The sequence below is a fragment of the Thamnophis sirtalis genome, unplaced genomic scaffold (genome assembly GCF_051295495.1).
Source record: "Thamnophis sirtalis isolate CommonGarterSnake01/CBP01778 unplaced genomic scaffold, rThaSir2_p1.2 scaffold_9, whole genome shotgun sequence".
Taxonomy (NCBI): domain Eukaryota; kingdom Metazoa; phylum Chordata; class Lepidosauria; order Squamata; family Natricidae; genus Thamnophis; species Thamnophis sirtalis.
The window spans coordinates 11545055-11568239 of record NW_028261389.1 but is presented as its reverse complement, the minus strand read 5'-3'; the positions used below and the strand labels follow the sequence as shown (position 1 = coordinate 11568239).

Here is a 23185-nt window from a genome sequence, read left to right as displayed (position 1 = left end):
ACACAACTGGTTATCTGACTCATATCTTTAGTTTTCCTGTCCTCCTTTAAACCCCTTATATTAGCAATGGCAGCAGCATCTAGACTTCTATACCGCTCCACAGAGCTCTACAGCCCTCTGTAAGTGATTTACATGACAGCATATTGCCCACAACAATCTGGGTCCTCATTTTATTGACCTCGGAAGGAGGAAAGGCTGAGTCAACCTTCAGCCAGTGAGATTTAAACTGCCCAACTACTGGCAGCCCGCAGTCAGCAGAATTAGTGTGCAGTAATGCATTCTAATCACTGCACCACCACCACTCTTGCTAGTTATTTTTTAACTTTTGATGGTATGCATGTGTTTCATCATACACAAGTGGACACTGCAGAAGGTCAATAATACCTTACCTTAGAAAACTAAGCATTGATAGACTTGATCAATATTTGCAGAAGAAACTGTCCTAAAATCTCAATGCAAAAGTTCTAGGCTAGCATAAGAATAGATGGCAAGCAACTTCTATAGTTTTGCCAAGAAAATGAGATGAATGCATCCATATAGGTTCAGCTAGGCTCAATTATTATTTTTTCTCCCTCTTAAGCGAAAAAATGTTCTGTACATATTGTTCCCAGGACATATTGTTCCCAGGACCAAGAAACTAGTATGCTTGGGAGGTCTGTCTCAATTATTAACACATGTTTCTTAAACCTTATACACAGCACTGGCTCCTAAAAATTCTACGTTTTCAATGTGCTTGTTCTTCCATCTTGCTGCTAATCTTCTGCGATCTGTTCCTCAGTCCTTCCTTCTCTGCACAGGATTGATCCATATAAATTAAAGAACTCCTGGAACTGAGAAAGCATAGCACAAAACATAGTACAATTCTAGTTCTCTAATGAGAAACCCTAAAGTACTATAAGTTCTCATACTCCTTTATTCTCTGATGCTTATTGTTCATTATGTTTAATGGTCTGCCTCAAAATAGCTCTAGCAAATCTTAGAAACTCTCGCAAATCTTACGAAACTCTGAATTATATATATGACTAAATGAAGTTGTAAATCATGCAGTGGACTATTTATGCAAAGTAGACATTTTACTCTAGCATGCCTTTGCACAGGCTATATGGGTTTCCTTGGTATATTTATATTTTGAAAATGTATATTCTTCTCCTTAAATCAAAACTTGATAGCAACACTAAAATATTTATCTGTCATATTGAATTATAGCTTAGCTACTTTGCTTTCTGTTTGTGGTTTTCAGTGGGTTTTTAACAATGTTTTAATTTAATGAGATTCAGGAAAACAGAAGAAGCTGTTCTACTGAACTACTTATTATATTAAACGAATGATTCAAAATGGTTACAAATACCTTGCATAGCCCCACAGATGACTCGACCCTATTAGCTGATCAGATAGGAGGTAGGTGTTATGTGAGGATGAAATGAAGTATTCACATAGCGGACGGGACATATCCTGGTAAACAGTTCTGTGCTCACTTTTAAATATCGCGCAGTCCTCAGAGGTCACATATCTTATAAATCCTTCAATTGTCATCTCTTTATTTCTCTTTGCTGAAAGCCAGAACATTATAAACACACACACACATATATATATCCAGCATGAACACAAAAAAATTAAGCACAAACTGAAAATATTCCACACTAAATACGTATATTAATGTAACATGGAGTGTCAGATCACATGTGAAAATCTAAACTGTTCTTGCACTCAGTGATGAGGAATTGAAAGAAAATGAATCACATATGACATGTATTTTATATGCTCATATAACTTAATCAACTCAGTAATTGAGTTATATCTTTCATGGGATTTGGCTGATGCACAGTATCTTTATCTTGCTACAGTTATTCAGGTTATGCTTAACATCCTATAAATGAAATTCTCTCAGAATAGTGTTTGCTGTTCAGATAGATGCAATATTATCAGTCAGATCACAAACTACATTTGATATTAGCCAACATACTATACGGCATACTTGTGTGTATATTTAGTATATACTGTAAACCAATAAATTGTCATATTGTTTCTACATATAAGACTTAATACTATGCCCGGAGCCTTTCAGAATTTTCACCTGGGCACCATTGTATGGACTGTCATACAATAAGTTAGATGCCCAACAAAATAAAGCACCATCATCTTGCAAGGTGTCTTCTGAAACTGTCAAAATGACAAAAGATACCATGATCTTATGAGATTTCTACCTCTTTTAATTTAGTGAGGTTGTGAGGAAATGGATGCATCCATGGATGCACTTGATTCTGTGGACTGGAGGTACAATTTTGCTAATCCCCAAGTCAGAGAGCATGTCTATTAATATTTTGTCTCAAAAATAGTTCAGTAAGAATCAACTAGGAATTGTAGTCTTAAATTTCATCCATCTTAAATTATTTTACAAACATAATGAAATTTAAACTCCTGTCCATAACTGACTTCTGTCCTCTGATTCTAAAGCAATGCTGCAGCTCTTATTTCCCCCAATTATTGTTCTTTATCTAAAGGATTTTATTTCCTAAAGTCATTGGATATTTTAACACCCAATCTGTATTTGACACCCAAATCTCTTTAATTTTTTTTTCCTCAGGAAATAGCAAATCTCAAACTTGTTCAAAGACTTCCTTCGAAACTAAGTCAGTTAAGCACCATTATGATTGTTTTGTTTCCTTTCTATCACATAATATTCCTGCAATATAAAACCAATGCAATATAAGTATGTGCCATATCTGTTTATTTATTTATTAAATTTATTTTGGGCCCATTTCACTCTACAAAGTGACTCTGGCAGAGAGACTCTGCCCCATCTCTATGCATGTATAGATGTCTCCCAGGATCAGGGTTAAATTTGAGGTTTCATAGAAGAAATATTTATTCTACACAAGAAAGGACTTCTAGTCACACCAGTGATGTGCAGTGAGGTTCATGGCCGGTGAGGCAAGCAGGCAAAAGCCACCCTATGTCTGCCAGCATCGAGGCTTCGGCAGGGCTTTCAGAAAGCCACGCCAAAGCTCTGCCACAGTGTCCACCATACAGGCAGGATGCGTCTCGCTCTATGACGGACGCAGCAGCAGGGCTTTAAGAAATAAAAAATAAAGTGCCAGCCCACGTGCCAGCAGAGGCAGACACACACATTACTTACAATAATACAAATTATAATTACTTACAAATTACAATAATTTTGAATTCCTCCCTCCCTCTGACCCACATACCTTTTCCAGCTGTTTCACAGAGGATTTCAACTCTCCTCTTGTCTGCCATGATGAAAATGTAAAAAATATAAAAGGAAAAAGGCAAGAGCTGCTGGTCAGGCTGGGTTAGCTGCTGCCAGAGCCTCCAATAGATGACTCTGCTTAACTGTTTAAAAAAAGCCTCTAAAAAAGTGCCCTCTACAGGAGGAGGCGAGAGAACCACGTGCCTCATCTACATAAGGAATTTTTCGCCTTTTAACCCTTGCTTAACTCTGCTCGAGTGATCATAAAGATAGACTAAATGAGGCACATGGTTCTCCTGCCTCATCCTGCAGATGGCACTTTTTAGAGGCTTTTTTAAACAGTTAAGCACTAAGCAGAGTCATCCACTGTGACTCTGGCAGTAACTACCTTAGCCTTTTTCCTTTTACATTTTTTTTTTCTTTTCATGATGACAGTGGTGAGGCCCTGCCTCCCCTGACTGCACGTCCCTGAGTCACACTAATATCATGTAATACTGCAAAAGAGCAAACAAATAAAATACATTTTCTGTTAATAGGACTGATTGACAAATAAATCTGTTTAAGTAGGATATTAATATTTTCCTTTCTTTATAAGAAAAATTATCATGGATCACATAACTTTATCTATTGAACTTTTTTTAAAAAAATGTGTATAACATGCTTCTATTTATATGTTTCATATATTTAATCTTGCATTTGGGACTTACGAGATTCAGGATATAAAAATGAATTCTTTAAAAAGATGCAAAAAGCAAATAAAACAAGATCTTAAGGGTATGAAGTGCATGACTGGCTTTATTTCCACCCAAAGCATACTTTACTTTTATTCTTCCTTTTTGATCCCAATTATTTCCAAGGCTCACTTTCTTAGGCTATAAGTTCTTTAGGAAGAGAGTAACTGTATTTTTCAAGGAGGGACACTTTCCCACAACTAAGCCCCTAAGACAAGTAAGCTGCAACTAATTAAATGACTGCATTCATTGTTAGACATACCTACTTACTTCAAAACGTTAAACAGATCATAGGCTACACTCCTGAAGACAATATATTATCTCTCACCCTTCTATTCCAAAGCTGCAAGCAGAACATATATACAGCGTATGGTCTGTTTTTTATCTACTGCATCTTATACTGCCATGCTCCACAAGCATGCTGTTATTACTGTTCCAGCAGGTCTCTACTATACAAATTTGATGCTGCTGTTGCTAAGTGCTAAGAAGCTAAGAAGACAACATGATTAAATATACTACTTTCAAATGCAAAGGTTATGAAGGCAAACAGCAATTAAAGACTGTTTCAGATGTTTAAGGCAAGAGGACAGTTTAATTCTTGTAACCGCCAGATCAGAGGAGACTGGCTTGCTTATTATCTTTCACAAGTATGCTCCTCTTCAGAATCCATTTTGGCTCCCTTTGCATACTCATCCAGATGCAAAAGGCAACTCACATGTGATCACGTGCAATTATGGGATACTGTACTTAAAACAGCCACTATGTAAGCTAATATATAATCTTTATTATCTAATACCAAAAAATTCAAAATATATATTTTCTCTCCCCACCTTTGGAGCCTATAAATAAAATCAAAAATATATAAATAAATAATGTATCTGTGTGCTTGTAGGCTTATAACGTAATATATTTTCCTCTTAAGATGACTTGCAAGATTTATCGAGTTTACATTAAATTTCTGTTCACAAATTCTTTCTGAACAGAGGACTTTAAAATAAAAATCTTCACTTGAGAAATCCCTGGCAAAACAGCTATTATACAATAAGTCACTCCTGGCAAATGGACTTTCATGCTATTTAGCCATGAGAATAATTCAGCAATTTTAGCATTTAATTTAGCAAAATTAATTGCTGAGGCATTTTTTCTCATAAAAGTGCCATGCAGTGATGGAAGGTTACAGTAGCTTTTTTGCACTGTGATGCACTTCAATGATTTTTACATGTTTTTCTAAGCTACAGAACAGCAAATATGGGAAGTTTCAAGGAGTATTTTCTGGAATGTATGGAAGACAGCAATCACAAAGTCATTCAAGAAACCTATGTGGACATGTCCATGACGTTACTAGGAGTTAAGCTAAACTCACAGCCTACATATACAAACAAGCTCACACACTATTTTTTTGATTTTGATTTTTAAATAAACAAACAGACAAACATAAAACATAGAACCATCTTCCAGTTACATACAGTGTGTCGATTGGTTACAAAACTTTTGTGCTTCCTCACCATAGTCTTCACTTACAATTTATAGAGAATCTCATATTATCAATCTGATATATGTATGTATGTATGTATGTATGTATGTAGGTATGTATGTATGTATACAATTATTATTATTGTTAAACATTTATTTGACTATAACTATTATTACTTCATTTTATGTGACATATTCTAAATTTGGAATAAATTTATATTATGGCATTTCATCACATCATCCTAAAACCATCCAGTAATAGTACAACTTTATATTATATTCTGTATAAAAATTTTATTTTTGGTTACAAAACTTTTGTGCATCCTCTCCATAGTTCTCACTTACAATTCATATAAAATCTCATACTATCAATCTAGTATATATGTATACATTATTATCATTGTTAATCATTTATTTTCTAAATTTAAATAATTTAAATTAATTTCTATTATAGCATTTCATTACATTATCCTGTATCCATCCAATAGTAGTACAATCTTTTCTCTCTTGCCATTTGTAGTATTTGTGTTCTAATTGCTTTCTTGGTAGATCTTATATGGACTTCTCTTGGCAACTTGTTTTTCACTGCATTATCTTGTAAAGGCTCAAAACCCTCCCCTGTTCCTTCCATCATCTTCCCTTTGGTTATCACCAAAGCTCCTGCCAGAATTTCTAACATTACTTCTGCCAAATTTTCTCCCTCTTCTTCTTCTATATTTTGGAATCTGAGGTAAAATTCTGATCAATCAATCTCCCATTCCAATATTCCACACTTGTCTTTTTCAATCAGGCTCAATCTGCTGTCAATATCTCCAATTTTCTTATCTCTTGGTTCATCTTTTTCTTCAATTTTTTGAAATCTGTCCTCATATTTCATTATCATTTGGTGGATATTCTTAATTTTTCATCTGTTTTTCCTGTTCTTTGTTCAATATTCACTGCTCTCTTTTCAATATTCTCTGTTCTTACTTGTATTTTTTTAATTTCTTGCATAATCATCTGCAATGTCACTTCCTTTTCTTTTTCCTGCTGCAACATCATCTGTATTGATCTTTTCCTCCAGGTGGTAAACATTGCCACTATATAGAATCCAAGGCTTTTTTTAAATTAAATTCCAAACAGTTCTCTTTCCAAGTTCATTGCAATCTTCTTTCTTATAACTTCAATCTTTCTTTTCACTCCAGTCCAACAAGAGCCAAGGTGGCGCAGTGGTTAAATGCAGCACTGCAGGCTACTGCTAGATCAGCAGGTCAGCAGTTCAAATCTCACCGGCTCAGGGTTGACTCAGCCTTCCATCCTTCCGAGGTGGGTAAAATGAGGACCCAGATTGTTGGGGGCAATATGCTGACTCTCTGTAAACCGCTTAGAGAGGCCTGAAAGGCCTATGAAGCGGTATATAAGTCTACTGCTATTAACTACTGATAGTACCCCAGAGGAGCACCTGTATAAACAATCCATGCTCATCCCGCTATCGTTTTCAATAAATAAGCTCAGAGTCCTTGAAATGTAACACCAGCTCTTACTTTGCACCAGATTATCAAATATTCAAAGAAAGAAAAGAAAAACAATGTTTCCAAGCCTCCAAGTGACAGTGTTAGTTCTTTTCCTCTACTTTTACTTCCCTCTTTATATTCCAAACTTAAGGAAAAAAAATAAAAAAAATAAAAATAAAATGCAATAGAGCGTTGAAAAAAGAAAAAGAAAAAAGTCTTAAACAATAATATTAAAAAAGGAAAAATAAAAGAAAAAAACCAGTCCAGTTTAAAAAATAAGAAGTATTTGTAAAAATTCCAGCATTAAAAGGATTAAAGAAAAATAACGCACTAAGTTTGACTCAGGCTTAATCTCTCCGCTTGACCTCTTCTGTCTTCAATTTTAACTTTACTTTTCATCTTTTAGGGTGTTCTCTCATCTAATAATTAAAATTATCTCACCAATTCGACACACTTTCTCTCCAGCTTTCCTTCTGTTCTGGAGCTGTCCCAACTTTCAGCAGCTTTAATGGTTGCTTCTCTGTCTCTGGAAAAGGGGCTTCTCCTGGATCTACTATGGACTTTGCAATGTCCCTGGGATCAGCAGCAAGTGCCCTTCTCTATCACTGTCTCTACGGGACGATTTAGGTCCAAAAGGACCATCCAGTGGCAGCGATATTGACAATGATCTTGGAGCTTCAAGATCACACATCATACTGTCACGATGTCAGGCCCGCCTCCTATCGCTCATACACTGTTATACTTAACTTCCTTGTTTACAACCCAGTAATCCCTTAATTCAGAGTATAGTTGGGGCAAGTGGATAGAGCTGAGCGTTTACTAGCCAGATGCCCTTCCTGATGCCAGAGAGAGAGAGAGGGAGGGAGGGAGGGAGATGGATGATAGTCCAATTAGGTCTAAGTGCTAATGGCCATATTCATTAGTAGTTAAATGTTTCATATTATTTTCTACATGGCATGACAGACACATAGTGTAATACTCCAGTCTCTAGGTAAGTAGGATTATATAAGTGAGACTAGTCCTGTTTTCTCTAAGTGCTCTATGGTATTCAGAATGGTAAACTAATTACAGCTGTTATTTATACTTTCAGAGCCAATAAGAGATTATTCAGTGTTTCTGGATGAACGCTACTCCATTCAATTCCATCTTACTTTATTTTATTTCATTTAATTCCTACTCTTTTTCTCTCTTGTATAATCATTAATCAGTAAGTTTATAAATTAATACAGCACATGTGTTATGAAAGGTGTAACAATATGCATAAATCTCAGTCCAAGTGCAGCTAAAGATTCCTTTCTTTCATTTCCTAATGTGGCTCCTTGATTTGAAATTGTCCATAAACTACTATATCTTCCAACCACAATTTATGTATTTATTAGATTTACCTTATGCATATTGTATAGGAACTCAGTACAGTATACATGATGTTGCCTCCTCCTCTCTATCTCCATAAAAGCACCCCTCTCTTCTGTGAGAAAGAGATGAACTGGCCCACACTGTGGGAAATACCAAAAAATACAGTAAACCTGCTCCTTTGATAGCTGGTAACAAAGGATTAGATGACATTCATAGAGAACTTTGAAAACAAAGAAGCAAACCAAAATCCAAACATATTGTGTTTAAACATGTTTTGGAGTTCAACGTGTTTAAGAAAAAACAACCCAGAGATTAATATCAGTTAGAGAGCAAAGAAATACTCCATGTGTTTTTATTAATTAGTTATTACACAGTTAGGAAGTTTGTGGTCAGAGAAACACTGATATTGAAGCTTTGCCCATTGGACAGACAGCCTGAAATACTCAAGCTTTAATTTTGTTGTATGTGTGAATGGCACGCAATCAGCCATCACTATCTTATCTGCAACTTGATTTTTTAATGTAGTATATCAGGTACAGAAATGAGGACACAACCATTAATTCTCTTTCTGACTAGTGTGAATAATTCATTTCTATTCTCCTTGCAACATTTCCATGTAATACCCAAAATGCATAAGTAAGTATTCCTTCTATCTTTTCTTTGTATGTGTAAACATGTAGTATATAGGTATATTGTATATTGGTGTATAGCATTGGTCTATGAGGGCTGTCTTTTTATTTTCTTCACAACTGAGTTTTTTAAAATGCAATATCCACAACTAAATAGTGTGACATGAAATGTATAGTAAAATGGACAGAAACAATTTCATTTTCATATATAGGTAAGAAAATTAATTTTGGAATAATAACTGTTAATGAATGGAGTCTAACACCTACCATATTTTTCGGAGTATAAAACGCACCTTTTTTTTCACAAAAAGAGGCTGAAAATCTGAGTGCATCTTATACACCGAATACAGCATCTTTTGTCTCCTGAAGCCCTGCCCCTTCACCAAAAATGGCCATGCATACCCTTATGGAGGCTTTCAGAGAGCTCCTGGGAGCTGGGGAGGGCAGAAATGAGCAAAAATCGGCCCGTTTTTTGCCCCCCCCCCGCCCCCAGCAGCATTCTATAAGCCTCCATAAGGCTATGCATGTAATTTTCTCCCCCTCTCTATCTCTCTATCTACCTACATACTTATTTTTTTAATTTGCCTCTTCAAAACCTTGGTGCGTATTATACTCCGGTGTGTCTTGTATTCCGAAAAATATGGTAAGAGTCAGACAAAAATCTTTCCAGACTATGATCTGCATTAGCATTAGTATCACACAAGGCAATCATAATTTCAAGACAGATGGTCTGTATTTCTGATTTAACACTTTATGACTTAACATACACATTCGGAAATACTGTAAAATATTTTTAAGCAATGTATATGAGCTAAATATAATTAGAGTTAGAAAACTATAGGGATTAAGGCCAAGTACACTAATTACTTTTAACATACTCAGACTAGACAAATGGAGGATTTGGCTATCCTTAAACTTGCAAGGATTACAGTATCTAGAAAATTAAAATGTAAATCCTTTATTTTTAGTATTTCAACTGTTTTCATCCTTCCCTAAATCTTTTAATTTTTATATATCTTCAATTTTGACACTACAGGACAGAAACATGCTATACAAATATTACTCCTTTCTGATACGCATTTATTTTATTCTTTTAAATGTGAGGGTTTATTCCCATATTAATAAAGACATCTACTAGCAAAACAATTATCAGAAACAAGGTGACTCCCAAAAGCAGGCTTCTAGCCCCCTGCATTTGAAAGAATATAAAAACATGGAAGATGGTTTTTCCATCATATTATCTATCATGGACATTCGTAGCTACAATCTAAAAATGGCAAAACCAATTAGGTGATCAATGTCTGCCCCTGTTTTAAAGCATGTCACAAACATTGCAGGCACATAAAAAAGATAAAGTTTTAGTCTCTTAATTATTTCCATTATTTTGAAGCCTGTGATCATTGCTACAGATACCCTGTTGTTCAGTGATGTGTGGTGAGGTTTATACCTGGTGAGGCTCAGCTGGGCATCCTTCTGCGAAGCAGCTCAGCAGGGCAGCGGTCGGCCTCGGCCGGGGGGGGGGAATTTGCATCGTGAGAGCAGCCAAGCACCCGGGTCTGCAGCAAAGGCGCTTGGCAGCTCCCACGATGCAAAGTGCCCTGCCGCCCCGATGCTGCCGCCCGCCCGCTGCCCCGGCCTGCTTCTCCAGGCTCCGCCGCTGGAAGTCCCGGATCGCCTCTGGGGGAAGGCTGGGTGAGAAGCGGAGCGAAGCTTCTCCGCGGCCTCCCGGCACTACACAGAGGCTCTCGCAGGAGCGCGTGCCAGTGGCCGGCGGCCCGGAGCGGCCCCGGCTGCGAGACAAGGCAGCGCTTAAAGCAGCCACTGCCGCCGCCTTCTAATAAATATTATTAATCAAAGTTCGGAAAGATTTATTATTTCAAATAAATTTTCCTCTCCAGATTGTTAGGAGGGAAATCTGAGACGAACTACAGAGGACCTTAATTTCTCTAAAATAATCTTATTCTTTCAAGTCTTTAACAGAATTCATAATTAGTGTTTTAACATCTGCACCTTTTTGGAGCTCTTGGTTGTATTTGATAATGCTATTTTAGCTACATATATTTCCATAAAGTCATATTATTTTTATAAATTTATCGAAGATTACTTTGTGAATCTTTTTAACTGGAAAACAGAATATTGCTATTCAAAATAAATACAAATTTAAAAGTCTGCAATGCATTCAAGCTTTGAACATACTACGATTTTATATACTTAATTCATGTGTGGTCATTTTTAAAATTCTATTAGCAATTCTAAATCTTTTTGAGAATGAATTTATGTAAATTTAATGAAGATTAGTTTTTTTCAGATTTACCAGCATTTGATTATATCTCTCATTTTACTATTGCCTTTCAGATTTTTTTGTAGTCTGCTTTCAATTACAATTGCAGATTGGATGTCATCACTTTTTCCCATGCATGCTATTCAGCTTATAGTCTGAGCATAATACAGTTATATTGACTTAAATCTTAGCTAGAGGCAGATGAAATTATCATATTAGACTAAGTATATATAGCACTGGTCTTTTATACCATTGGCTATGAAGTACTGATTATTGGTCTATGGGACCTGGTAACTATTTAATTGTGGGATATATAATTTTTAATTGAATTAATCATTAATGGGAGAAATCTGTATCAACAGATGCCAAATAGTGAAGAATAAATTAGGAATAAAGTTGCAAATTGCCCAGAGACTTCCCCCAGAATGCATTTTCTCATTGGTATCTTCAGGATGCAAATATTGCAAAGATGGAAATGTTAACCCTTTACACCCTTACTCAGTGTAGTTTTCACTGCAATATGCATAAAATAGTATCCTCACCAGACTCAATTACAGCTAGCTTTTATTTTAAAGCCTCACTCCTTGCATTCCCTGCCTTTCATTGGGAATTGGAGATTTGTGAATTGTAAAAATCTCAGCAGCAATCATTTCTCAATCCAACCACCAAGTGAAGGAAAGAACACTGTACTCCAGCAGCAATTGGCTTAAACTAAAATAAATCCCTAATTGGACATATTGACCTTTTCTTTAAGAATGATCAGATAAGGAGGATATCTTTGCCCAAAGCTACTTTGGAAAGCAGGACAAATTAGCATACAATGTACCTCTTTATTCACCCACTCATTTCCATTAGGAAATGACAGCAGATAAAAGAATTATTTTTAGCATGATAACTGAAAAACAATTCTATCTTTGAAATATATTGTATTGATAAATCCATGATAAAGGTGGTCCAAATTTTTATATTTGAAAATTAGATTCCTGAGAATATGTTTTTTATTTCTAAATTACTGTGTGCATTTAAAAATATTAAAAGGATGTGTAGTATTACTGAATTCCATTTAGTAAAAAAATGTGATATTCAGAAATTAAAAATACAGCATACCTTCTTCAATGGGCTCAAATTTTGCAACAAGTTGAGATGCAATTGTTTCATCAGCATTATCTTGAAACTGTTCATTTCTGAGAAAATCAACAAGATTTGGTAGCGATAATATTCTGTGGTTTGGAGAGTAGCTTGTGAAGAGCTCATAAAATTCACATCTATGTGCTATAGTAAGATATATTCTTCTAAAATCCTCTATAGTAATATTTCCAGCCTTGAATGAATCACTTGTCTAGTTTAAAAGACAAAAATAATAATATACATACAACACATATTAATAGAAAAAGAAAAACGCTGGAAAACATTCAGCTACTCATCTTAGATATTTCTTGAACCAAGAAGGCATTATGTCCAATAGACCAATCTCTCCTTCTACTGCTGTTGTCACCCAATGTTATAATTATCTAATAAAATTGTTAGTAGAGACCACTTCACCCAACCTCATGTAGAGAATTTCTAGCTGGCCAGTTCACCAAACACAAGTTATCTTCACTGCTTGGAGAAGATTGATATACAAAGTAGATTCCTCTGAATTGGAGAATTCGGGTAGAAGGCTAGATTTAATAATTCAACCAAATTCAGTTCCCCAATCTTGTCTTTTAAAAACAGGTTCATATAAACTTAAAACTTACCATAAAAAAATCCTCTAGCAGTAACTTAATACTAGTTCATCATTTTATTCCAACAATAACCAGTCTCCTACTTTCAACAGGACATCAAATCAAGCAGTTACATAGTGATTGGTTTTTTTCAAAACAGAAACAGAGTAGAAAGCAAGTCATGTTTTAGACATTTCTCAATCTTTATGGACTGGGCTTCTGTAGAGGGATATTTTGTATTCCATGCATTGAACAAATTTATTTCAATGTATACTGATGTAAAGTAGTATAGTAATAATTATACCCACGGGCTGCTATAAAAAAGACTTGTGAGCATCTAAGATGACCAATACTTACTTCAACTTGTGTTTGGTTTTTATGTTTCAATTTATTAAATAAACAGGTAAATAAGCGTGATACTGGGCTAATAACTTTTATTTATAAGCATTTAGCAAAACCTTCCAGTTCTTTTTCATGTTTTGCTTATCAACAAGTTGCCTATCAGTAGATTTCGTGCACTAGTCTATTACATCCCCACCACATAGGTTAAGATTACTGGTTGGCAGTTATCTCTGCTAATTTATTTACCCACAGTAATCGCAAGGATATCATATCAATTGATTATATGCAGTGTTGGGACGTGAGATTTTATTACTAATGGCAAGCAAAAAAGGAAAAAGAGCCAAGTTTATTTAGCTTGTTTATATATTTCAGATATATTTGTGTTATAATATACTATATTTGTACTACAATGTTTCCATTTCATATGCACCCAATGAACATTATCTACATGGTATTCTAAAGAATATCCATTTGTAGTAGAAGCAACTTATATTTTAGATTCGTGCAAATATTGTATATCCTACTATTAAGTTACCCAGAAATTATAGCATCACTCCTTTTCAGGCAATGTTTAGTTTTCTCATTTGAATAACATTTCAGCTAGTCCTTACGGATATCACTGTACAAAATCAAACATCTCTTTAGAGGTTCACATTATTCAAATTTGAAATGAGAAAGATGCCTCAGTCCTAATATGGGCACCTTGCTGTATTTGGCATTTCATTTCAAATCTTAAGAACCATTTCCTCTTTAGATTTAATGATTTACATCTTTCTACTTTTGTTGCCACTTTAGGCTGCTGTGAACATACACACACACACACACACACACACACAAACACACACACTTCCAATCCCAAGGAGCATTCTGCTCTGTTCAGGTGTCAAGTTCAATTCTTTGCCTCTCTTAATGTTTGAGTCAATCCTGGTTCAGAGACATGGCTCAACCCAACAGCAGCTATTTAGTCATATGGTAGAGTTCCTATATACTAAAGTGCAATAAAATACAAATTTTGTCATTTCAAGACACATCTCCCTCTACATACTTGTTAGTATTCAAAATAAATTTTATCAAACGTTATTAATATTTACTTGTTGTGCCTATAAAAGCAAGCTACTGTAATTTGAGATACAGGTCTTTCCCTGCCAGATCTACAATTGCATAAGTCTGCTTAATGGGATTGAAGTCTACATAGATAAAGTTGGCTCCCCCGCTCTGCTCTCCCTATAATTGTAGACTTAGATGATAAAATAGCCACCCCTCTTTTGCTTTTGCTGCATCCATGGTGGAAGGAAGGAAGATGACAGATGGCCCTTTATCCAATAGGTTTCTAAACCTATAGATAGGATCAGAGGCAGTTAAGATCCAGGCCTCCCAGATTGTCCTGCTATCCCACCCAGTCCTGAATCAATCCAATATTTGAAAATAGCTTGAAAAACAGCTGACTGATATGGAGAAATTTGTGAAGTGCCAGGAGCTGACAAGCAACTAAAAAACATACAATTTAATTTATTAATGTTCCTGATGTACCTCCTTCCCACCAGTCCCAATAGCAGAGTTGGGCCAAGCAGCAGGATAACCTGGGAGTCTACAACTCACCAGCTCTTTGATATGGGGGATCAAAAACTTTACAGTTAAATAGTTCTCTCTGCTTTATTTCCATTCTGGTGACCAAGGGAGCAGGGAGGATTATAAAAAAGAAGCAGGGTGGCTTCTATTTAGCCAGGCAACCTTTACCATTCAGGTGAAAGGTCATTGTTTGATCTGCAAGGTAAAGAGGACAGCCCCATCCACCCCATAAATCAGTTGTCTTACTCTGACCTAAGCCCATGAATATAGTCTTTTTGTCAAATTCAAATTCACCTCCTCCTTCAGCCCAGTGGTGGATTCAATTTATATTACTACCAGTTTGCCCGTGTGTGCTTGGGCAATGCTTCTGCGCATGCGAAGCATCCGGGTGGGTGGGTGGAGCCTCCTGCCGCCGCCACTACCGGTTCGCCCGATCCAGGCCAAAGCGGCAGAAACCCTCCTCTGCTTCAGCCCGTTTCCCATTTTAAAAAAGTCATTTCTGGTTTTTATCTCACTAACAAGTGATATTCACTGAGGGGAAATCAACTCTCTGTCCTGTGACCTCAATACTGGCCTCAATATTGTGGCAGAATTAGATTCAGCAAACAAGCTAGAACAACTTTCTGCTGACTCAAGGAATGGACAATTGTACTTTAATACCGTTATCTGTTGTTTTCAGTCTAACTAGGTTGGATCCTAGTCATAATTTTTAAGGGTTCTGACAAGTAAAATCTAAAGCAGTTTTTAAGAAATTCATCCCAAATAATTTTGATTATATTTAGCCATTTGAACAAATGAATTATATATCTACAGTGCACTCCTTATATTACCTAGCAATAGCAATAGTATTTAGACTTACCTACCACCCCATAGTGTTTTATAGCACTTTCTGAGTGGTTTACAATGTCAGCATATAGTCCCCAACAATCTGGATCCTTCGTTTACTGATCTCAGCTGAATCTTGAGCCTTGAAGGTTGAACTCCAGACTGTGGGCAGAGTTAGCCTGCAATACTGTACTCTAATCATTGCTCCACCAAGGCTCCTATCTATCTATTATTATCTAGAAATATGGCTTTGATTTGTAAAAAAAACCTTAAAAGGACATATATTTCTATGTGCTTCAGAAGATAAGACAAAACATGGCTCTATCGTAACGGAATATTTTATTTCAAAACATATTACAAATAAAATATTTCTACCTCGAGGAAATATTTAGAACATTTAAATTATTTAATTTTATCAAGTAGTAATATCTCTAATAGTTTAAGATTAATTAATTTTCCTTTAGTTATTTTAGAAATGTCATCAAAGTGACAATGTGGATAAGCTTAGATGAATTTTGGTTATAGGTAGCCCTTGACTTACAACTATTCATTTAGTGTCTGTTTGAAGTTACAAGGGCACTGAAATAAATGTGACTTATGACTAGTCCTTGCACTTACATCCTTCACACAACGCTATGATCATGTGATCAAAATTTAGGCACTTGGTATCCTGTTTGAATTTATAACAGTTGCAGCATCCTGATCGTTATTTGTAACCTTCCCAACTGGCTTCCAACAAGCAAATTCAGTTAAGCAGCCTATTCACTTAATGACCATGTAATTCTCTTAACTGCAATGATTCACCTAACTGTGGCCAAAATAAAAGGTTGTAAAATCAGGGCCAATTCTCTTTGCCTTGCTTACAACCAAAATTCTGATCTGAATGTTAGCTGTATGTCAAGGACTACTTATACTCAGAAGTGTATGCAATCTACAAATACTGAAACCTTCAAACTCTTTTGACAGATGAGCTCAGTAGGTGTTTCTCTTTTAAAGCAGTGAGGCTTCTATAGTAGAAAAGACCAACAGCACCGTTACTTTAGAGGCTGCTTGGTGATATCACTGTTAACCACACTTAAAAAGGCAAAGTTCACAAATTAGTCTGTTTCTGGAAAGATGGGCTATGACTTACCTCCAGAGAGAATACAATGCCAGTCTTTTTTTTGGCTAGCAAAGAAAGCCCTAAAGCTCTCAGTGTATTCACTGAATATACACTGTTCAACTCTCTCTCAGCACTGTGGCCCTGACACAAACAGGGTACTTCTATTATTGTTTTTGCAAAAGGAAATCAAATTGGGGATACCTAATTAGGATATATAATGGGATATATAAGGATATTGTGTTAAATTAACTAATACAATTTAATAATCTTAAATTGTGGCCACTGCCAATACTGCTTGCATGATATTTCACCAATTTACCATGGATATTTAGTGTGTCATACATAGTGTGCCATGTATGATAATTAAATATCAGATATTTAATTATCATACATGACACAGTAAGAAACACAATTATCCCACCAAATAATTACCACTGCTCTAAATGATAATTGACGGATATGATAACTAAATTGGCAAATACCTAGCATGTTATAAACTTATCTTTAAAAATAATCATGTTAGTATTATTTCTTAAATGGTTAAATAATATTTTTCTCACCTTAAAAATGTTTTTCACATGAATATAATCAAAAGGAATGTCAAAGTTATTAAGAAGTTCCAGGGTACTCTCCAAATCAATCCTTCCTTTTCTAAATCTGTCATGGACCATGCTTAAAAACCATGTAAATGAAAAGCTGGTTAAGGGAATCAGAAATCAATATAAATCATACTTCTCATTTTTCTTTGGTGCCAAGCTGAAATATACATACCAAATTGTTATATCTACAGAGATAACCTGGATGTAAAAATGTCTGAATATATACGCCTATTCCAAGATGCTTAAAATAGGCATTCCAGTATGACAGCAGTTAAGAATACTTTATTATATACGGCAGTATTTTAAATGCTAAAAACCTCTGAGCCTTGAAAATCATAACCAGATTTTTTTTTAAAAGGTTACAGCCAGTGAATAACAAAAATGTATTTCAAAATAAGAGGTCAGAGAGCCAATGTTAATACAGATTGGAAAGGGGAAGCAAAACACATTCATTTTACGTAAAAATACAACTTTATACACAGGATTAATCGACATTCAAATGATTCACTTAAAATCCAGGTTTGAATTATAATATAATTCAATATAATATAGTCAGGAGTGCACGCTTAAACTTGTTGGTGATTATTTTCCTTGAAGCATGTATTATGGACATAATATAAGAATGCCAGTTTGGTCTAGTGGTTAAGATACCAGGAGTCCTATGAGTTCTAGTCTTGCCTTATGCACGAAAGTCAAATGGGTGACTTGGAGCCAAAGACTTTATCTCTCCACATTTCATCTCATGGGGTTGTGGAGAAAATAAGGAATATTAGGTATGTTCACCATCTTGAGTTATTTATAACAATAATAAAGATAACAATAAAGGTAGGATAAGAAAAATCTAAAATGAATAAATAATCATCTCCCATTGCAAGGATTTGTATTTGATTATTAAATGTATGTCTTTGCTATAGAGTATGGAGACAAGGAATGTATGTATCACTCCCCAATTCCCAGCTGGAAGTTTCTACTAAAAATGCTCTGTGATCAGAGCAATAAATGATTCCTTGGGTATGAAAGGCAGAAAAGTGACAATTGTTAAGCAAATTTTGCCCCATTTTACGATCTTTCTTGCCCCAGTTAAGTGAATCCCTGCAACTGTCAAGTTAGTGAAAGTTTTTAAGTGAATCTGACTTCCCCACTGATTTTGCTTGTCAAAAGTTGATCATGTGACTCCAGGACACTGCAATAAATAAATTTGATTCAGTTGCCAAGTGTCCTAATGTTGATCACATGACCTCAGGGACACTACAATGGCTGTGTGAAAAATGGTCATAAATTAACTTTTTTCCATGCCGTTCTGACTTTGAACAGTCACTAAATGAATTGTTGTGAGTCAAGGACTACCTGTAATGATAATCCAGGTCCTTGAAAAGGTCTGGCTGGGGGAGGGGGAGAAGTGAAATCTAAACCTCTGGCTGATAATGTTAGTCACTTAACAGGTTGCCCAATGCTCCTTCTTCAAAAGGGAAGAGATTGGCAGGTATTTGTTCCTGTTAAAGAGAGTTAACAGCAGAGGGGAGAAATACAGATAGTCCTTGACTTATGACAAATTGAGCTCAACATTTCTGTTGCTGAGACACTTGTTAAGTGAGTCTTGCCCCATTTTATGATCTTCTTTGCCACACTTAAGTGAACCACTGCAGTTGTTAACATGGCTGTTAAGTGAATCTGGATTCCTCACTGAAAGGTCATAAATATGAATTCGTTGCCAGGCATCTGAATTTTGACGTGACCGTGAGGATGCTGCAACGGTCATAAGTGAGAAAAATGGTCATATGTCACTTTTTTTTTTTAAAGTGATGGTATAACTTCGAATGGTCACTAAATGAACTCTTGTAAGTCGTGGACCATCTGTCAGTCTCCCAAAGGACAAGAAGCAAATTAAGGTCCTTTCTTCCCATTCAAGGATGAAACTCCCTGAGTTTAGGAGGAAAATTTGGGCACTGAAATCTCACCCAGTGGTTAATGGCTGCCTTAAATCCTGGCTGTTCCGACAGGCCTGGGGCTAAAGACTTGCTGCCCCACTTCGAATGGTATGATTGTTGTGTTTTTAACTATGTATGGCTTTTTATGTTTTTTTTGTAATTGTTTGTTTTTCCCCTCCCTTTGAGTTGTGGGCCGCCCTGAGTCCCTTTAGGGAAAAGGGCGGCATACAAATAAATTAAAACTAAACTAAACTAAACTAACTCTTTTGCTGGAGCTGCTTCTGTCTCCAGACAGCAAAAGCACTAAACCCACAGGGCTCAAGGCAGAAATTGTGAATGCTCCCTACACTGGCAGTTCTTAAGATGATGTCGGATAACCATTTGTCTGAAGTGGTGTAGGGTTTCCTACCTAAGCAGGGGGTTAGACTAGAAGACCTCCAAGGTCCCTTCCAACTCTTGTTATTTTTTTTTTCCTATTTCTATTCTATTCAGCCACGCGTGGGAAGCGCGAGGGAGGCAGATAAGAGCAAGGATATCTGGTCTCTATGGTGCCCGGCATCTCCTCGTGGAGCTTTTCGCCTCGCCCTTCTCTTGCACTGGGGTCAGCGGCTTTTTGCGCGGCATATTTCCCGCCCCGGTCCAGCCATGGGCAATTGGGGGGGGGGGGGTTCAACCCCGAAGGTTCAGGATACCACCTGGCTCAAACGCAAAAAAAAAAAGGCCCCCAAGCGACCGCGCGGGAAAAGGGGGGGTGAGGCTCGAGCCCGCGGAGGGGGGCGGGGCTCTTGTGGCGTCACGGGGTGAAGTTCTTCGGCCAACGGTTTCCCCGCGCGACCCTCGGCGTGATTGGCCAGCCTGTGAAAAGGGCGGGAAGGAGAATGCCTTGGCGGTGAAGGGAGCGAGTTGAGAGAATAAAACCGTTCTGGCGGTTTTGCTCCGCTGCCAATTCGGAGCGATAGGCCGGCGTTTTAAAATATCCCGTGTATTGAATGCATATTCCCGTCCTAGGAAACCACGTTGAGGAAGGACAGAAAAATCATCCTCTTCGTTTGAGAAGCCTCGAAAATGCCTTCATCCTTGCCGAGCTTCAAACACACACGCACACCCCGAAATGGTTTCCATCTCTGGATTGGCTGGAGCCGTTGAGAAGCCTCTGAATCGGCTGCCCGTTTTTCTCTTTCTCTTACCTCCCAGCGAAATAATTTCATGTACAGCCTCTCTAATCTGCATAATAGCTAGTAGGCAAAATAGACTAAATGTTCTTATTTTCGGTCATTCCAGGGCAAGCCACAGACAAACCAGGAGAAAATCTGAGGGAGGCAGTAGCAGAGCAAGAGACCTGAGGGGTGGGTGGTGATTTTGCCAAGCATCTGTTATCATTCTCCAGGCTCTTTTTATTGGGGTGGGGAGGATGGCACAGGGAATGAGGGGTCCTTGATGCTCTCTGAGCTTGGTTGTTTTCTTGCAGGCATTTCATTACCCAAACTTGTAACATCATCAGTGCCCCAGAGGGTTACCTAGTTTGAACAATGAAACATCTGTAAGAAAACAGCCAAGCTGAGAAAGCACTAAGGACCCCTCATTTTAATCATTGAGCTACAAATATTTGCTTATTTTGTCAAGCATATATAAGATAACAGATAAAAGTACAAACATGATTTTGAATACATGAAAAGGATACAAATAAAAAGGGACATTAGGACAGGGACGGTAGGCACACGTTGGTGCTCTTATGCACTACCCTTACCAGACCTTTTAGGAATGGGGTGAGGTCAACAGTAGACAGTCTAAGAAAGTTTTGGGGGTTAGGGGAAGGATTATTTATTTATTTATTTATTTATAATATTCTCCTTTATTGGCACAGGGAATACCCTTGAAAGACAGGGAAGATCCTTTGCCAAGAGTATGGTTAAGTAAGAGGGACTAGAGCCCATTTCAAAAATCAAAATTTGAGAAAATGCCTCAGATAAACCCTCCCTAATTCACACAAAGATGAAGGGAAGGGAGAACGCGTCCAGATTTGTATGATTCTGTTACTATGTATGGTTACCAGAAATGCTGTAACTCCCATTATAAATTGGCAGATCACGTAGTCGTGCTTTATGACTGTTGCTCAGCAACAGTTGCCCATCCGAATTATATTAAACAAGGACTATCTGTGTCTGTGAGAAAAGAGGTTAAGATTTCCATGAAGTCCTGCCACTGTAGCTTAATAGTTTTTGCTCAGTGGTAAGAACCCAAGAATAATTCTTACTTTCCACCCCTTTCTTATTTAGGAGTAGATGATTCCTTAGCTTTATTAGATCTTTTGTTTAAAACTCAAAATTTCTGGCACTCTGCTTTGTATTTTTAGCCAGGTGCTGGGATATGTATGCAGGCATTATTAAACATGTGAAAATGCTGTGCATGTAAAATGCATAGAATGTTATGGCAGAACTAATTCTTATATTTTTGTGGAATGAAATCCATTTATTAGAACCAAAACTATCAGAAAAACAGGTGATTAGTAGTTTTTTGCTGCAGCAGATTTAGTTTATTATTTTCCTGTTCATGCAAAATGCTAGTTTTGGGCTTCAATTTTATGTAAATGTATTTATATAAGACTCTTCAACCTCAGTAAGACTTATTTCTAAGTAAGCATGCTCAAGATTTCATTGCCAGTATACACTTTATTTTAGTTAATCCCATAAACAGGAGGTGATATTGATTTGAATACAAGAACAATTACACTGTAATCTTAAGGGAAAAAAATAAAACTGGATGGTTGATAGCAGAAAGAAATAAACATACTTTTTTCATAAGCGCTAAATTAGATCATATGCTATATGGAAAAGCAAACAGCATGTGTTACATTGTGCAAGGATGTAATGTTATACTAAAATTTATGTAGAAAATGACAAATGGAACCATAATATTTTGGAACCATAGTGGTCTTAGACCTATCAATGTTATTTCATACCACACAGTTTAAACTCCATATTAGAAACAGTCTCCAAAGACAGCCAATTCATAAACTACAACTGGTTCAAAATTGGTAGCAAGATTCCTGACAGGACAATGCTGTAAGTAAACTTATCTCTATTCTGAAGTAATTGAATTGGCGGCCATCTGACTTCAGACCCAAGTCAAAGAGCTAACCATCATTTTAAAGTCCTTCATGGCCCTATACTGGATTATATTGGACAATGTCTTGGCAAGGTTGCATGTGGCTGGCTAGTACAGCCATCTAAAGAGGGCCTGTTGAGCCAACCCACCTCCCTTCCATAAAGTCCACAATGAGTAGAACAGACAAGAGGCTTTCACAGTGGTAGTCCTTCTCTTCGTTACCCCTAGAGGTGAATGGCTTCCTCTTTCAAGATATTCATAAGGTAAATTAAATTCATGTTATTCCAGCAGACCCCCAGTTTGTCGTTATGTCTTTTGTGTGTTTATTTTTTTGTCTTTTCTTGGACTTACTATAATTTTAACTCTGTACACTATTATTTGTCACCCAGGCTTCTAATATATTATAGTATAGTATAATCTTTATTGTCATTGTACAAAATAAATACAACAAAATTACAGCTTATACTGTACATATGGTAAATAAATTAGTAACTAGAAGGTCTTCAGTCTTTTGAAGATTGTAACTAATTTTTATTATTAAGAAGAAAGAAAGCTGCTGAACTTTTGACATTCTTTCATGCATCAAGAAGAGTAAACAAGGGATTTTCTGAATCATTTGTCAAAGCATGTAATTAAAATCTAGCATACTTTTCTACTGGAAAAAAGGTCGATCCAATCAAATATGTCATCAAACACTTTAGTAATTTCTTAGTTCCCAGTCACATGGATCCCTGTCTGCAAGTTCATGGACTTTCATTTTCCCCTATCTGCCTTAGGCTCTGAATTATTATTTTTTTAAAAATTATGTTTGGTGACTAAGCTATGCCAGTAGCTGATA

General features: G+C 36.5%; 1 protein-coding gene across 7 annotated transcripts in view; it reads right to left on the bottom strand.

Annotated features, from left to right (window-relative positions):
* PLCZ1 (phospholipase C zeta 1) overlaps positions 1–19942 on the bottom strand; it is a 45543-nt gene extending 25601 nt beyond the window's left edge. For 5 of the 7 annotated variants that reach the window (XR_015697681.1, XR_015697680.1, XR_015697682.1 and 2 more), the window contains exons 1-4: positions 19779–19942; positions 17276–17399; positions 12279–12510; positions 1349–1550 (exon numbers count right to left, since the gene is read on the bottom strand). Coding sequence is in view for 3 of the 7 variants with exons in the window: in XM_087722827.1 (XP_087578953.1) it covers positions 1349–1550; positions 12279–12510; positions 17276–17399; positions 19779–19801 (581 nt within the window). In the remaining 4 variants the exon portion in view is untranslated. Of the gene's footprint in view, positions 1–1348; positions 1551–10337; positions 10369–12278; positions 12511–17275; positions 17400–19778 lie in introns of those variants that run through there. The other 2 variants (XM_087722829.1, XM_087722830.1) reach the window with 2 other exon arrangements.
* Between the last annotated feature and the right edge of the window lie 3243 nt (positions 19943–23185).